The sequence below is a fragment of the Cricetulus griseus genome, assembly GCF_003668045.3.
Source record: "Cricetulus griseus strain 17A/GY chromosome 1 unlocalized genomic scaffold, alternate assembly CriGri-PICRH-1.0 chr1_1, whole genome shotgun sequence".
In the NCBI taxonomy this organism is placed as follows: Eukaryota; Metazoa; Chordata; class Mammalia; order Rodentia; family Cricetidae; genus Cricetulus; species Cricetulus griseus.
Window position 1 is genome coordinate 101,673,738 of NW_023276807.1, and position 16,763 is coordinate 101,690,500.

General features: G+C 43.0%; 1 protein-coding gene across 2 annotated transcripts in view; it reads right to left on the reverse strand.

Annotated features, from left to right (window-relative positions):
* Positions 1-5,105: 5,105 nt before the first annotated feature.
* Positions 5,106-16,763, reverse strand: part of Eif4enif1 (eukaryotic translation initiation factor 4E nuclear import factor 1) — a 40,626-nt gene continuing 28,968 nt past the window's right edge. For both annotated transcript variants that reach the window (XM_027387255.2, XM_027387254.2), the window contains exons 11-19: positions 15,107-15,178; positions 14,836-15,019; positions 13,375-13,454; positions 12,733-12,872; positions 10,625-10,709; positions 8,813-8,945; positions 7,278-7,622; positions 6,368-6,532; positions 5,106-5,833 (exon numbers count right to left, since the gene is read on the reverse strand). In XM_027387255.2, the coding sequence (XP_027243056.1) occupies positions 5,595-5,833; positions 6,368-6,532; positions 7,278-7,622; positions 8,813-8,945; positions 10,625-10,709; positions 12,733-12,872; positions 13,375-13,454; positions 14,836-15,019; positions 15,107-15,178 (1,443 nt within the window). In that variant the 3' untranslated portion in view covers positions 5,106-5,594. The remainder of the gene's footprint in view (positions 5,834-6,367; positions 6,533-7,277; positions 7,623-8,812; positions 8,946-10,624; positions 10,710-12,732; positions 12,873-13,374; positions 13,455-14,835; positions 15,020-15,106; positions 15,179-16,763) is intronic.

The following is a 16,763-nucleotide window of genomic DNA, read 5'->3' on the forward strand; positions in this document are numbered from 1 at the left end:
CTGTCTGTGCAGAGAGGCAGCTGCAGAGTGTGAAATAGATAATGGGGTCGTGTAATGTCCTTGTGAGGCATAGTCATGAGAGGCTTTCTCACCTGGGTGCAGCTTGCTTCCCTGTCAGGGGTCTTTTCTCAGGACATTGGCAAGGGCAAGGGCAGTTATCTGCTTATTTCCCCTGGTTCTGGTCTGTTTTGGAAGATAGCAGTTGAGTAGACTGCTATGATAAAGCAGAGTGGGGTTTGAGTTGTAGGTTTTATCTTAGCTGTGAACCTAAAAAAGATTACTTAGCCTTTATAAACTTCAACTTCATTATGTACTACAGGGTTAATGGCATTAACTGTTAAGGTTGCAATTGTACTCAGCCCCCCCCCCCACTTTTTTTTTTTTCCTCGAGACAGGGTGTCTCTGTGTAGCTTTGGAGCCTATCCTGGCACTCGATCTGGAGACCAGGCTGGCCTCGAACTCACAGAGATCTGAGTGCTGGGATTAAAGGTGTGCGGCACCAACACCCGGCTACTCAGCCCTTTTTAAAACTAGATTCAGTTGTATTTTATCACAGTCTTCGAGTCACAGGACCTCCAAGCTAAAACTTTTGCTGTAATCCTTTGGCAGCCTGTCCCTGAGCTTGTAAGTTGGGTAAGGTTGGGAGGACATTAGAAGTGTGGCAGCTGGTGTTACCAGAATAATGATGGATACTCATTGCTAGGAGTGGGAGGGACGGTCATTAAGACTACAGGAGAAAGCACTTGGCAGTCTGATTATCTGAAGATGGTTGGCAGCGATCACATCATGGCTTAGTGAGAATGTGGGCCCATAGGTACAGAGAAGTCTAAACATGCTAACTCACCTTTAATGTGATCTACAGGGAGGGTAGAGGAGGCCTTGATAAAAATCAAAGGAGATGAGCTATAGAACCTTTAGCAATCTGAGGAAAGATGAGTCCTGACCCTGTTCTCAGGCTTGTCCCTTGTGCTGTCTACAGCTATCTTTTTGCTTTCTTTGGGTTCAGCACTGACTCCAGATTCAGGTAGGTCTCATTTGTCTCAGGCCAGTTGCTTTTCAGCCTACAGACTGGCGTCTGTCACTGTGGCATACACTGATAGGGTGTAACCGAAAGCCTGTCACAACGCTACAGGAAGGAATTGAGTTTTAGGACTGTGGAATTTCTAGATAGGTTTGTTCTCAGTGAGAGCCTGTTGAGATTTTTGGACTCCTCAGGTCAATCAAGATTCACTTTGCTTAAGCAATTAGCACTTCAGGATGCTAAAGAGAGGGCAGTCCAAATCCTTTGCAAAGCCTCAGTGTTTTTGAAGAGGTCTTGAGTCCATCATTCAGTTACCCCTCCCCCAGTTGCCAGTCCCACAGCCCTTGAGTTTTCCTTCAGCTTGATGACATGCATAGTCAAGACTTGTTTAAACTTCATGAAATGCAGTGTCCACCCCCTAGAACAAAACAAACATATCACTTTACCTTTTCCTTCTCTGATACTTAGACTTGATGGTTCTGAAGAGAAGATGTAGTTTGTGTCAGGGTCACTGGCTGGGAATGTGCTTCCAGTGGTTGGGATCTGGGTTAGGTATTTCCAGGTTCTTGGCCTATTATCCAAAGAATTGAAATTAAGGCCTTCCAGGGTTTTGTACTACAAGCAAGGTAATTTCATTTGGAGCAAAGCAATAATGTGGATTATGGAGGGATACACTGTCAAAGGTTGACAGCAGGCTGAGTGAGTGGGAATACTGAGGACCCACGTCTACAGCCTAGGGTCTCAAGGTCTTTTAAAAAAGGAGGGGTTGGCTACCAATGAATGGAGTTTGGGGTTCTCTCTGAGTTTTGTATTGTTTTGAGACAAGGTCTCTAGTTCTTGACTGTCTTGGAGCTAGCTTTGTTAACTAGGCTGGTCTTGAACTCACAGAGATGATCCTCCTGTTTCTACCTCACAAGCGCTAAATTAAAAGCGAGTGCCACCATACCTGGCTTTGCTGTTTACTGTTTTATTTATAGGTTATATATTCTTTTCCTATTGCATGTCACTTCCCAAATTCTATCTGATTTCAGGGACAGGCATACGTTGGAATAATAGATTTTACCTAATAGTTATTTAGAAGACAGTTTGCATTGCTGCATATGCACCCAGAACCAGATAAGGCCAGCTAGGCCCTTCTATTTATGGACAGAGGGAATCAGTTAACAGGAACATTGTGAATTTGATTGTTACCTGTGGGCAAATCTGTATTGTTCAGAGATGGGAGTATGTGTATCCTGATACAGGTTAGGGTTCCATAGGGGTTCTGGGGCAGCTAGATACATTGTTTGGAGAGGTGTATGTACATAGTATATGTTGTACAGAAATTAGGCTGCCAAGTATATTAATCCAAGATGTATATGACCCATACCAAATAGGGTCTCAGGTTAAACTCTCTTAAGCTTTACTGCCTCAAGCTGCTAGAGAGGTACATTCTTTTTTATTATTTTTTGGGTTTGAGACAAGGTCTCACCCAGCAGTGGTGGCACATGCCTTCAGTCCCAGCGCTTGGGAGGCAGAGGCAGAGGCAGAGGCAGGTCTGTAAGTTCGAAGCCAATCTGGTCTGCAGCATGAGTTCCAGTATAGCCAAGGCTACAGAAAACCCCCATCTCGAGGAACCGAGAGAGAGAGAGAGAGAGAGAGAGAGAGAGAGAGAGAGAGAGACAGACAGACAGACAGACAGACAGACAGACAGACAGACAGACGGGCAAGATTTATGTAACTCTTGCTGGCCTCGTACTTAAGAGAGATCCTCCTGCATCTACCCGCTAAATGCAGAGATTAGAAGCATTATATAATCCACCATGCCCAATGAGGTGCATTCTTGCATTCAAAGACCCTTCTCCTGAGGTCTCAGGAAGACTGGTCGCATGAGTCTCTCATGACATGGCTTAAAATTTCCCATTTTCCTGGCTTTAGTATAGCTAAGCAGACCCACTGTTCTGCACCATTTCTTAAATTAGGATGCTAAAGCTCCATTAAGAGGGAGTGTTAGCTTAATCATTGAAATGGCATTTTCACAGAAGTCTTATGTATTCATTAGGTCTCTCTCACTTACTCTGTTCACTATAGTTAACTATTTTGGGCAGCTGGCTGCCCAAAATTTAAAATAAAAATGTCTGCTAGAGCCTTGAGCTGAATGTCATCCAGAGAATATAGTGACTTTGAGACAGGGTCTCACTACGTAGCTCTAAGACTATCAAATCAGTTTCCTTAAATTGCTGATAAAGGTACTAGAATTGAAGAACTGTGTTTATTCCTGTAAATTACCTTTGTTTTATTTGTGTGTGTCATTCACAAAGTGTCCATCTTTGACTAACTGAGTGGCAACACCCGGCCCCTCTGTATACACTATTCCCACTTCTGATTCCTCATGCCCTCGAAAGGACTTCTTGCTCCATAGTTTCTTTTGGGAAACAACAGTTATTTTTCTCACCTCACTTGCCCTCTCTCAATGTTGGTTTTTATTTTTTAATACGTTTATGGGTGTTTTGCCTTTGTATATGTCTATGCACTATTTGTGTCTGGTGACTGCAGAGGCCAGAAGAGGGTTTTGAATGTCCTGGAACTGGAGTTAATGATGGATGTGAGCCATAATATGGGTACTTGAAATGGAACCTGGGTATTCATTATCTGTTGAGCCATCTCTCTAGGCCTGGAGGTAGGTTTGTGTGCTTCTCTCTCACATTGTTAGTTTCTCTTTATCACATCTTTCTAGTCACAAATGCTTCTAAAAATCATTCATGCATACTAGATGACCACAGTCTTGCTCCAAAGAACCCTTTCCCCCTCTACTTGAGTGTGACTGGAATCTCCAGGTGGCTAGCTGGCTGGCCTCAAGCTGTAGGTAATCCCTCCTGTGTTAACCTTAAAGAGTAATTGGATTACAGGTATGAGGCACATACTGGCTACGAAGTATTTGATCTCTTTTGCCGCATGAATTTCCTACTTTTTTTTCAAGACGGGATTTCTCTGTGGCTTTGGAGCCTACACTGGCACTCGCTCTGTCGACCAGGCTGGCCTCGGACTCAGAGGTCCCCTGCCTCTGCCTCCCGAGGGCTGGGATTAAAGGTGTGAGCCACCACCGCCCGGCTTCCTGCTTTTCTCTAAGGCTCTTGTCTCCTCAAAGCTGGCCTTGAACTTCACTATATAGGACTGACTTTGAACTCTTTGAGATTCTTCTACCTTTCTCCAGTTAATATAGTGTTGAAGGCTGTGTATCTAGCTTCTGTATACTTTAATCTCCTGGTCCCCTTTGTGCTTTGTTGTGCCTGTTCCACCAGCTTCAGCCTGCACAGTAATTCTTTTTGGCCGTTCTTCTTTACCACCCCTCCCCCCACTACTGGCTCAAGTGTATACTTGGGGAAAGAAGTACACTAGTGTTCCTCCATTTGACAGTTGGGACTGCTTTTTCCAGGTTTCTCTGGTGAAAGCATGTTTCTCAGGCTGTGAAGTCACTTGAGAGTTAAGGGCATCTAATAAATTTGGAAGTACCAGATTGTCCTCATGCTTAACTCACAGCCAGGTTTTGTTGAAAAAGCAACCTCTTGCTTGTCCTTGAATGCAGAGTAGGCGGTAGGATTTTAATCACAGAGACCCAAGACTTGTGAGCAATAAGCTATATTTACCCCTGCAGTCAAAATCCAACTATAAAATGGAGAATGGCATATTTTAAATCTCTACAGTGGAGTTAAAATGGCATTTATAGCCCTAAGTCCATAATTATCTAGTGATTGAAAATAAGTTTAATCAGGATAACACTATTTTTTAGAATGCCTTTCCTGCAAATTATGTAATACTTTGGATTGAGTAAAAATTTTATGTGGAGAGTAGACACAGTATGGGAGGAGCTAACACAGCAGAAGCAAAGGAAAGACAGGTCAAATTGGAATTAAAGCGGGATTAACAGGGAGAAACGGTAAGTTTCAGAGAAATTGCCAAATACTTGATTTCCCCAACAGATTTTTTATGCCCTTCAGGTTTAGCCCAGCTTACACTTATGCTGTGGGAACTTTACATGTAGGGAAAAGTCAAAATTAAAATGTGAAAGAGACAAGATTCATGGAAGAAATAAGCACAGAACCAGTCACTTTGTTCACACACGTGGCATATGCAACTTTTAATAAACCAAAAGAAAAAGTCCCAAATATACAAGTGGAAAAAAATCCAAACAGTTGACACAGGCCTAACTAATAGCTACTTTATGTACAGCTGTATAAGTTCAAAAAAGCTATCCTATACGTATATACAAAAGTTTATACACAGGTCTGTACATAAGGGTCTATACATTTTATTCAGAACCCTTAGGTGTCACTTCCAGAAGACACCAACACTTCATTCACATGTTATAAAAGAAAGACTTCAAAGATTGATAATGTTGTGTCCCTTGTATTTGGACCGTGTAGGCTCCATTTTGATTGTTTACAGCCTTCTGTCATAATGTAGTTCACGGTAGGTATATGGGTCCCCTTCACACAGAGTGCTCCAATGTAAAAGCCCATAAATAAAGATGGAGAATGAGCATCATGACTAGGGTGCCACCATAGGTCCAGATGGGTGAGCCCACCTGCCATGCTCACTGTCTGTATTCCAGTTCATCTACACTGATGACTTTGGTGGGCATAGAGGGCAGAGGCTGTTGTAGCACATCTGAGCCAAACCATTTGGCAAGGCCAACAGGGGAGCTGCTCCTTTGACTGGTACGATGCTCCAGCTGGGAGTGCATGTGGGGCAGGCCTGACCTGCCGGGAACATTCTGAGGAGTCTGAACGTTGACAGGTGCTGCCTGGGAACCAGAGCCTGGAGGATGCAGAACTACGGAGAGAAGAGTGTCACTCAGTGCAGCAAAGTTGCTCTATTCACACTCCATAAAAACTTCACAAATCTATTAAGAGGGGCCAGGCCCTTGGACAGTCTCACTCCCAAGACCACTACAAGGTCACTACTGATAGTATTTAATTACCTACTTTGCTGGAATAGTTTGTTACTTTCAGGGATGGAGGAGTGTCTATCCAGTACTTCCTGGATGCTACATGACTTTACATGGGAAAGCTAAGGTACTTGGAAGCCAATGCTGTAAATTCACCAAGGCTATCGGGACCATATCTCAGGAAAGATTCTCGGCCTTCAAAGGGGTGAAAAACAAGGCCAGTGTGTGCCTGGCTCCTACTGTCCTTGCAGTAAAAATAACCGAAAAGACTGTATGGGTCAGTTCCCTTCACCTGTTTCTTTAGTGACACCTGTTGTACTAGTAGGACAAGCTAAGGAGTCAGTGATAATTCACTGCTACTAGAAGTATCTCAGAAACTTATGGTGTGGTCAGCTACCCTGGCCCATTGTGAACCTTACCTGAGCGCTGCAGCTGTTGCTGCATCACTGCCAGATGTAGAGGGGTCCCAGGACGAGGGTTTAGGATTGGGTGACTAGCAGCAGAGAAAGGGTACAAGGGTTGTCCCAGGAGTGGGCCAGATATTCCCTGTAGAGGAGCCATGTCTATCCCAGGGGGAAGCACACCTGATGAAGAGAAAGAAGTAGTATTCACGTACCTAAAAAACCCTCACATTTTACAAGTTTTGCTGGTTTGGAAACTTAGAAGGAGGAAATAAACTGGGTGTGGTGGCACTTTTTTTTTACACAGGATTTCTCTGTGAAACAGTCCTGGCTGGGCTGGCCTTGAACTCTCAAAAGAGATCCACCTGCCTCTGGAGTGCTTGGATTAAAGGCATGCACCACCACCACCCTATCATTTTTTTCAAATAATAAAATTTGAAAGACCACTCCATTTTCTTTTTCTTTCTTTCTTTCTTTTTATTATTTATTATGTATACAACATTCTGCTTCCATGTATATCTGCACACCAGAAGAGGACACCAGATCTCATAACGGATGGTTGCGGGCCACCATGTGGTTGCTGGGAATTGAACTCAGGACCTCTGGAAGAGCAGTTGGTGCTCTTAACCTCTGAGCCATCTCTCCAGCCTCTTCATTTTTCCAGACAGGGTTTCTCTATATAGCCTTGGCTGCCCTGAAATTAGTTTGAGATCTGCCTGCTTCTGCCTCCATACATGTGTCAGGACACACAAGCATACTCACAGAAACAATGTAAATGAATGCTAAAGCCTGGTTTCCTAATCTTTTTAACGGGCTAAAGGGATTGAACCCACTACTTAGGTACACCTACCTACCACAATATAACACTTAATTAGTGGCAGCAATTTTTATGCAATGTCCACTGACCACCCACACCCGTCAAACTCACCAGCTTGTAGCAAACTTGGAAGATGCTGTGGATGTACTCCTTGGGCTATCAGCCTTTGGACTAACCCTGGGTGAAGCTGGTGAGCAGGCCGAACAATAGGAACATGAGGGACCAGGGGAACGTGGTGGGTAGGACGGAGAAAAGGTGTTCCTGGAACTGGGGTTGCTAATGTGGGTGTTTTTCTCCCAGCTGCTTTAGATCGATAATCTTGTTCTTTGGTATAACGATTGTTCTGGGACAGTGGAGTGGAGCATGAAGACCGCTGTAATGTCGAAAGTTTAGGATTTGTCGTAGGAGAAGAGTCTTGATCAGTATTGGATATGGGATTAGATGTCAGCAGGGTCTCTGTAAGGATTCAATCATAGAACACTGTGGTATTGACACCATTTCCCAATTTATTTTGATTCCCAACAGCCCAGCAAATCTTTTTAAAAAGCTGACAATTCATACGGAATGCCATTTGCTTTAAATGTAGACATGCATGTTTTGTTTTAAGCTTAACTTCTTAATGTGTATGGATAGGTTTTCTGCCTGTACATGTCTGTGCATCATGTGAGTTCAGTGCTCACAGAGACCAGAAGAGGGTGCTGGATACTCCAGGGCTAAAGTCACTGATGGTTGTGAGTGGCCAATGTGGGTGCTGGGAATTGACCCCAGGTCCTATGAAGAGCAAATCAGTGCTCTGAGCCATATCTCCAGCCTGAAGATGCCAAGTTTTAAGGACTTCTAATTACTTTTATGGTTGGTGTAACACCTCCCCTCCCCCATTTTCCTTTCTTGAAGGGTGTTAGACATAAACCCATGGCTTTGTACATACTAAGCAAGTATTCTAACACTGAGCTACATTCACAGTGCATAAAAGATTTTTGATGCAACCAAAAAAAAACTCAAAAAAGACTTACACCATTAAAAAAATGGCCAGGCTTAGTCCCTTATATCCCAGGACTTGGGAGTCAGAGTCCAGTAGATCTTTGTTGAGTTTAGGGCTACACAGTATAATCCTGTCTCAAAACAAACAAACCAAAAACCCATAACAAACAAAAGCCTTTGTCTATTCTATATCCCTTTCAGCCAAAGGACAGCTATTGGGTAAAGCTAGACCACAAAAGCAGTCCAACCTAGTTAAGTGTCTTGCTCTACACAAATGGTAGCTTTAGTTCATATGGATATAGCTCCACAGTTAAAAGCACTGGATGCTCTTGAAGACCTGGGTTCAATTACAGCATCCATATGGCTGCTCACAACCACCTGTAACTCCAGGTTCAGAAGTTGCTGTGCACTCTTATATAGGCATACCTCCGTGTGCAGACGTACCTGCAGGCAATACATATAAAAATCTTAAACAGGAAGAACTGAACTGTATTAATATGCCAAATGAATTTTGTCATTCAACTTCATAGACTAAGCTAGAACGTATCTGTTATCCCAGCTGGACAGAATGTCAAATGAGCAAGTCTGTGAACTCATTCAACCTGCCTCCCTGACACTGCAGTCAAGAATGTCCGTCTACATCTGACACACAAAATGAGCGGTACCTTCGCTGGCCTTCTGAGTATCCTCTTTAGCATCACCAGGAACCACTGTTCCAGGTGCTATTTCCTCCTTGCTTTTCTCTCTGCTTTCATACATCTTCCGGATCACTGAGGTGGGGGTGAAGGAAGGAGAAAGCTGCAGAGAAGAGAGGCAGAATTACCATATTCAAGTGCCTTTTTCTCCAATACTAGCCAGGGCCTTTTCTTTTTCTTTTTTTTTGGATCCTGGGATTTAAACCTAGGTCTTGCACATGCTTGGAAAAGCTTGACCATTGCCCTATGCAGCACCTGCCCTTGGGCCTGGCTTTACCAGTGAAGCCATTCAACAGAGTCAAGAGTCCCCATTTTGCCTACAATGGGCAGAGGCAACTCTAATGTTCTGGTCTAGAGCCACTGAAAGAAAACACAGAGAGACAAATAGTGATACCTTCAACCCTATTCACCTGTAAAAAATGGGTCTGTCTCAGCTGGGCGGTGGTGGTGCACACCTTTAATCCCAGCACTTAAGCGGCAGGCGGATCTCTGAGAGTTCAGACCAGCCTGGTCTACAAGAGCTAGTTCCAGGACAGCCTCCAAAGCCACAGAGAAACCCTGTCTTGAAAAACCAAAAAGGTCTATCTCTCATCTCATGTTTATCTAGCCTGGGGTGGGGCGGGAAAGTGGGAAGGGCATAACTGGAACTGTACCTTGGTAAACAGGGAAGGGATGTTTCATCAACAACCTCAGAACCTATGATATGCCTTGTTCCTAGTAATTTTGTTTTTTAAAAAAATTGCATACAAGAAAATTCAATTATCTTAAAGGTCTCCTCACTTCCTAGGACTTAACCATTGAGGTTCCTTTGTTCCTGCTGTTTGTTTATTAATACCTTTATCATGCATGTGACCAAAATTTTAAAGGCTGGAGACAAGATGTAACTCATGAACAAAACTTTCAGAATTTCTCTAAAGCAAGAGCTTTTGAGGTGTTTAGTGCAGAGACCCATATGGAGTCCTGATGCACAGAACAACTATTTTTTTCACCCTTGTCTACCAGCTTTGATTGGACAATAAAAGTCTGTAGGGGTGAAATTAAAAAAAAAAAAAAAAAAAAGCCAGTGGTAAAGCCAGATTAACTACCTCAAATAAAGAAACCTATAACAGGGCTGGAGAGATGGCTCAGAGGTTGAAAGCACCGACTGCTCTTCCAGAGGTCCTGAGTTCAATTCCCAGCAACCACATGGTGGCTCACAACCATCCGTTATGAGATCTGGTGCCCTCTTCTGGTGTGCAGATATACATGGAAGCAGAATGTTGTATACATAATAAATAAATAAAATCTTTAAAAAAAAAAAGAAAGAAAGAAAGAAAAAAGAAACCTATAACAGAAGAAAACAATTTGTGGACTTCTCAGCATGTTCACTGGATTCCCTGGGAAGTAACCAGCCACTTCCTCTCTTATCTCCTGCCTCACTCTGCCCTTCTACTTCCGAACACCAGCTACTTCTGGTTTGTTTTTCAGACAGGGCCTCGATGGGCCCAGGTTAACCTTAAACTCAGAAATCCATTAGCCTCTGCCTCCCAAGTGCTGACATTAGGTGTATGTTACCAGGCCTGACCCAGCTGTATTTTTAAGCACTGATGTCTGTGTCCTGGCCCAAATTCACCTAACTCCTAGAGCATCCTTTCCTCAATGTACTACTGAGTTAGGGGAAGACCTAATAAATAGGTCAGTATTCCTATGGAAGGTGTTTAGAGACACAGGGAACACACTGATACAACACAGAGAAGCAGATGCAGAAATCTTAAAGCTATTCAGCTACTAAAGGCCACTGACCATGCTTGTGATGGAGGCAGCAGGAGCTGGGGAAGAGGAATTTCCTCGGTGCATGGGTGCTGGTGACTTTGATACTCGCTGTTGCCTGTGAACAGATCAATTAACAGTGTCAGATCTAAACTACTTTATGCCAAATCTAAAACCATGTAACTCAGACCAGTCCAGGAACTTAGCACACCTTTCACTGATCCAATTTAATTTCTTTAACATTCAAAATATGAAAAAGTAAGTTAAATTCTGAGAGAAGACAAAAGCTCTGTGTGGGAGAAGCAGTCAATAACCTGAGGCAAACCAAGATGGAAGACACAAACAAGGTATAATGGGAAAATAAAGTGAAAGGAAGAAAGAACTGGAAACTCCAAAGACCCAGAGGAAGCTACTTGGAAAAAGCTGCATGAAGCTAGGTTAAGACCAGTAAGAAGCTAAGAAGGAACCAAGATTCAGGCAGAAGGCACAGGCCTTTAGGCATGTAGGGTTATCTAGGCTGGTACATAGTTTATTAGTTGTAAACTATAACAGTGGGGTAGTTTAATTCTGGGGGCTGGGAGTGTCATCATGCCCTACTACTTCTAACCTATGCCCACAAACAGATCTGTCAAAAAAGACTTTTTTTTTTTTTTTTTTTGGAAGGTAGGGTCTCTCTACATAGTTCTGGCTACTCTGAAACTCACTATGTTATGTAGACCAGTCTGGCATTGAATGCAGACATTCTCCTGCCACTGCTGGAAGGCACTATCCCCAGCCATTTTATTTATTCTCCCTTAGCCTGAAGGAAAATGAGAAACAGGGTTGACATAGAAACAGGTTGAGAAAAAGTTTATGTGCACTCACTGCACCTATACCTATGGTTAATGACTGAAACCTATGATCATAGGCAATGATGGGATCCTAAATCTGTAAGCTTTCCAATCAGCATTCATGCTACCCTGAGATGAAGTCTGAGAACATGGGCAATGTGTTCTAAGTGTACATGGGAAAAGATCCCCAAACCTGGGAGTTCCACAAAAATTAATATTTATTCCTTTTTTTTTTTGGGGGGGGTGTTCCAGACAGGATTTTTCTGTGTAGTGCTGGCTATCCTTGAACTTGCTCTGCAGACCAGGCTGACCTTGAACTCAGAGATCCACCTACCCCTGCCTCCAAGTGCTGGGATTAAAGGGATTTACTACCACCACACGGCTCCTTTTTTATAAAACGAGAATCTATGTGTTAGGCAACACTGTCAGTGCTAAAGACACCAACAGTGAACAAAACACCAAGTCTCAAGGAAATGATACTCTTACGACACCGGGCAAGGCAGAGAAACAACCAGGCAGTGATGGCACATGCTCTACCACAACCCCAGACACAAGAGGATTGCTGGGAATTCAAGTTCAGCCAAGCTACAGAGTAAGACCATGCCCCTCCCTCAAAAAAGCCAAACGACAGACTGGCAATGGTGGTATACACTTTTAATCCCAGCACTGTGAGGCTGAGGTAGGTGGATCTCTGAGGTCAAGGCCAGCTTGGTCTACAGAGTGAGTTCCAGGACAGCCAGGACTACACAGAGAAACACTGTCTCAGGAAAAACAAAAAACAAAAAACAAAAAAACAAACAAACCCCAAAACCAACAACAAAACAAATCAGAAACAAGGGCTAGTGGTGTGGGTATATAACAGAGTGCTTGTCTAGCATGTCCAAGGCCCTGAGTTCAATCCCTGACATAGTAAAAATAAAAAGAAATTAACTGATAGAATCACTGTAAATTTTAAAAATATATTTACATGTAAGGTCCAATTATGAGACTATTATGATGACTTAGCTAACTGAAACAAGTCATTTACAAATTAAGGATACAAAACTACAGAATTAAAAAATGATTATTTTTAAAAGTTAGACAGTGGTTACTTCAGAAGGGAGAAAAGTGATAATACTGGCATAGGGTACATAGCAGGAGCCTGGAGAATTCAACTGTATTTCCTCTACTGACAACATCTGCAGTGGGGTGGAATTCCCATCTTATATTGGATCAGCACAGTTATATTTATGATGAATCATGATTTACCAATCTCAGAAGACTATTTACATATCAGTACCCAAATCCTCATAAGTAGGATTAGTAAATTACCTGCTTCGGAGTCCGTCTCTGGTTCTATCCACTTGTGGTTTGTTAAAACCAGGCTGATAGAAGGATGCTGCCTGTACTGCAAGGTCATGTGGGAGGGCCAGCCCCTCCAAAGCAGCCTGCTGCAATTCTAGCTGGCTCATCTGCTCAACAGAATATCAGGGATGATCAGTGAAAAAAACAAGTAAGTTCAATTTTTCACAAATGTCTGTCTCATGGCTTAAAAGTAAGCTAAGAAAATGGTTATTACAAATAACTAAGTTATGCTGCCATCCACTGAATGGTATTTTTAAAGTTTAAATAGTAGGATGAGAGATGGCTCAGCACCCACATGGCAGTTCACAAACGTCGTAACTCCAGTTCCAGGGGACCTGATGACTTCTTGAAAACTCCTTGGGCAATGCCCACACAGGTGGTGCACAAACATAAATGGAAGCAAAACATTCATACACATAAATCTGAAAATTTTAAAAAAATTTAAATAGTACTCATCACTCAGCAATTTTCTCCTCTGAATGAACTTGAACTAAAGTATCATTGCAGAATAAACCAAGTATATCATTGTTACAATTCAATTGGACCCCACAAGCAACAGCAAGGGTAAAAAGGCAAGGAGATTGGGTCTGAGGAAGAGCTCAGCCTGACCTGGGCTGTGACAGGGCTCATGGGCTTGCGCATGCCTTGGAATGGATCTCCAAGTAGCTGCTGGGGTCCTGATGGGAAACCTGCCAGGAAAGTTCCAGAATCAATGAATGTCAAGCATTAGTGCTCAGGACAGCATAAGCACCCCCACCAGCATGTTGGTGCTTGCTCTACAGGCAAGTGCTGCTTTTGGCCTTGTAAGATACTCCCTTTTCCCCTCTCCTCCCACAGTCTGTATGTGGACCGTAAGCAGAGTTCTTAATGGCCTCAATTGCTGGTGGAACCTTCTTCCCTTTAGGCTGTCACCTTTGTCCTTTTACAGCTGATTTTCTTAGCTCTCTGGCTAAGAATATTTCTATTCAGCAAATTGGCTGTGCTTTACAAGTCAGCTGACACTCAAGCACAGTCCAGAGTCCTGAGGGTCAGAGTTTCCACACAACTTTATATGACTGTGGACAAACATTAAGGTATCTGATTGGCAAAGACAAGGAGCCCGAAGCCTCCAGTGGTTCGATGGCAAAAACACCAAGACAGCTTTCTGGAAGTGCTTCTTCCAGGTGCATTCTGAACCAACACAGTCCTTCACAGCTCATTGTTTACCAACTTAAACTGCTTGCCAGAAAGTCATTACGCTGTGACTGGCTCCCCCACATAGCCTCAAACTCAGTGTGTAGACCAGGATATATATATATATATATATATATATATATATATATCTTTTTTTTGGGGGGGGGGGTTCTAGAGACAGGGTTTCTCCGTGGCTTTGGAGGCTGTCCTGGAACTAGCTCTTGTAGACCAGGCTGGTCTCCAACTCACAGAGATCCGCCTACCTCTGCCTCCCGAATGCTGGGATTAAAGGCGTGCGCCACCACCGCCTGGCCTTTCAAGTTCTATATTAAGGATAGACCTAAGAATCCAAATTAACTTTCCAGCTGAATTCTCTAAACAAGAAAATGAAAGCTATACAAAGAAGTTTACTATGAACATACTGACTGAAAAGGGTAGCAGGAGGGGACTGGAGAGGTGGCTCAGAGGTTAAGAGCACTGGCCACTCTTCCAGAGGACCTGGGTTCAATTCCCAGCACCCACATGGCAACTCACAACTGTAACTCCAGTTATAGGGGTCAACACCCTCACACAGACTAACATGCAGGCAAAACACAAATGTACACAAAAATACATAATTTAAAAGGGGGAACTGGATAATAAACTATCTTCCACCTTGATGGCACACTCCATAAACCAGTATGACTCATTTACATATTTCCTTTACAATTTTTAAGCATACCCTTGAAAGAAAGACTGCTAAGTCTTGGAACAGGTCTAACCTACTTGGACAAAAGGGGAAGACAGACATGCTTAAGAGCAGTTACTGAGGTGGGAACCTAAGTCAATGGTGGAGTGCTTAACTGGTAGGCATGAGCCTCTAGGTTCAATCCCCAGTACTGCTAAAGCACTAGTTACCAATTGGTGATGGTATCCTTGGATGTAGGTAGTCTGCTGAGGCTGCTCGAGTTTGAAACACCTGCGACATAGGAGGAGAGGGTGCTCTTTGGCTCAATAAAGATGCAGTAGGCTCCAAGCTCCCCATAAGGCCACTGAGAAGATTGGAAGAAGCAGGTCTCTGAACCGGTTGACCCAGAAGTTCCTACAGAAAGAAATGCCAGAAGCCTGTGAACATCTGACTACCAACACAATGGTCATTCTGAGGGATCACTTTAAGACTGTAACATACCTGTAGGATGTTTTTAGGGACAGGTTGGCCTGGAATCTCAGCTGGGGCCAACAAGTGATTTTCAAGATTTCGCTAAAAAATAAAGGGAGAAAACAGGTATTACCTTCAACATGATTTACATTGGAGAACCACAAAAATGTAAGCAGGCCACATACTACATGGCTTAGTATATTTGCAGTAGAGTCTGCAATTCCACGTAATACAGTTTGGGGATGAAGTTCATTACTTAGACACGAAGCATCAGATGAGAACTATTATCCAGCAATAATGAATGAAGACAGTGACTTTAACAGTAGACCAGGATCTCACATATAAACCAAGCAACATGGATATATTCTAAGTTTTTGTAAATATTGATCTACCCACTTTATATCATCAATCTTGCTGGCAGGGGTCTGAGGTCATTCCCTTACCTCAGCTGAAACTAGATACATATAAGAAACTGAAACTCCAATACAAACCAAGTGTACTCACAACTCAGGGTCAATATTGTGCAAGAAAATCAAAGGTTGAGACATGAAATACTAAGTTCCCTTCTTTTTCTTTCAAGACAGTCTGTTTATCTAGCCCAGGCTGGTCTCAAACCCGCCATGTCCTCCTGCTTCCTCCTCCCCACTGCTTCCAGCTGCGTAGCCTCCATGGAGACTCACACTGAAAGGAAAAACAAACCCTATGATTTGAGAATTGGGTTTTATGAGCCACGTCTTGCTGTGTAGCTCATGCTAGCATAAACCTTCTACGTAGCTCAGTTGGCCTTCAATTTATAATTCTTCTGCCTTAATCCCTCAGATACTAGGATGTGTACCATGGCTAGAAATACACTTGTGCTCCTCGTTTTATAGTGTTCATATCTATTGTGTGGGAAAAACTATGAAGCAGTTTATAGGATCACTCCTCTTTGTGTAGTATGTTACAGCATCAAATGTTCTTCAAGCAAGCAAGCAAGCAAGCAAGCAAGAGGAAAGGTACCTCTATTTGACCTCAACTGTTGGGCTGGTAAGAAAAGCTAAGACTTTTCTCACTGTGTATAAAACCAATCAGGGCTGGAGAGATGGATCAGCAGGAAAAGCACTTGTTGCTTGATAATCTGAACACAATTCCATGACTCACAGTGTGCAAAGAGAAAACTGACTCCCCCAGGTTGTTCTCTAACCTCCATTTATGCTGGGGCACACACATGCCAACAAACACATACAGGCCCCCAAAACATTTTTTAAAAAAGCATTTTGGGAGGGTGTTTTTTTTCTTTTGTTTGTTCTTGGTTTTTTTTTTCCCCCAAGACAGGGTTTCACTCTGTAGCCTGGCTGTCCTGGAACTTGCTCTGTAGACCAGGCTGGCCTTGAAATCACAGATCCACCTGCCTCTGCCTCTGCCTCCTGAGTACTGGGATTAAAGGCATACGCCGCCACCACCACAGTGAATTAAACATTTGTTGCTATTCACATTTTAACTACTTGTAGTTCATAGGAAAAAAGGGTTGAGAAGAGAGGCAAAATGCAATTTGGTAGACTTGATATAACACAGTAACTATGTCTAGGCTTCATTCTTCAGATCTACCCTGCTTTCCCATCACTTTGTATCACCAAGGAACAGTGTAACATGAAGACCATGGATGAAACTCACTCTCTAAACACTGTTATGATATAAATCAGTACAA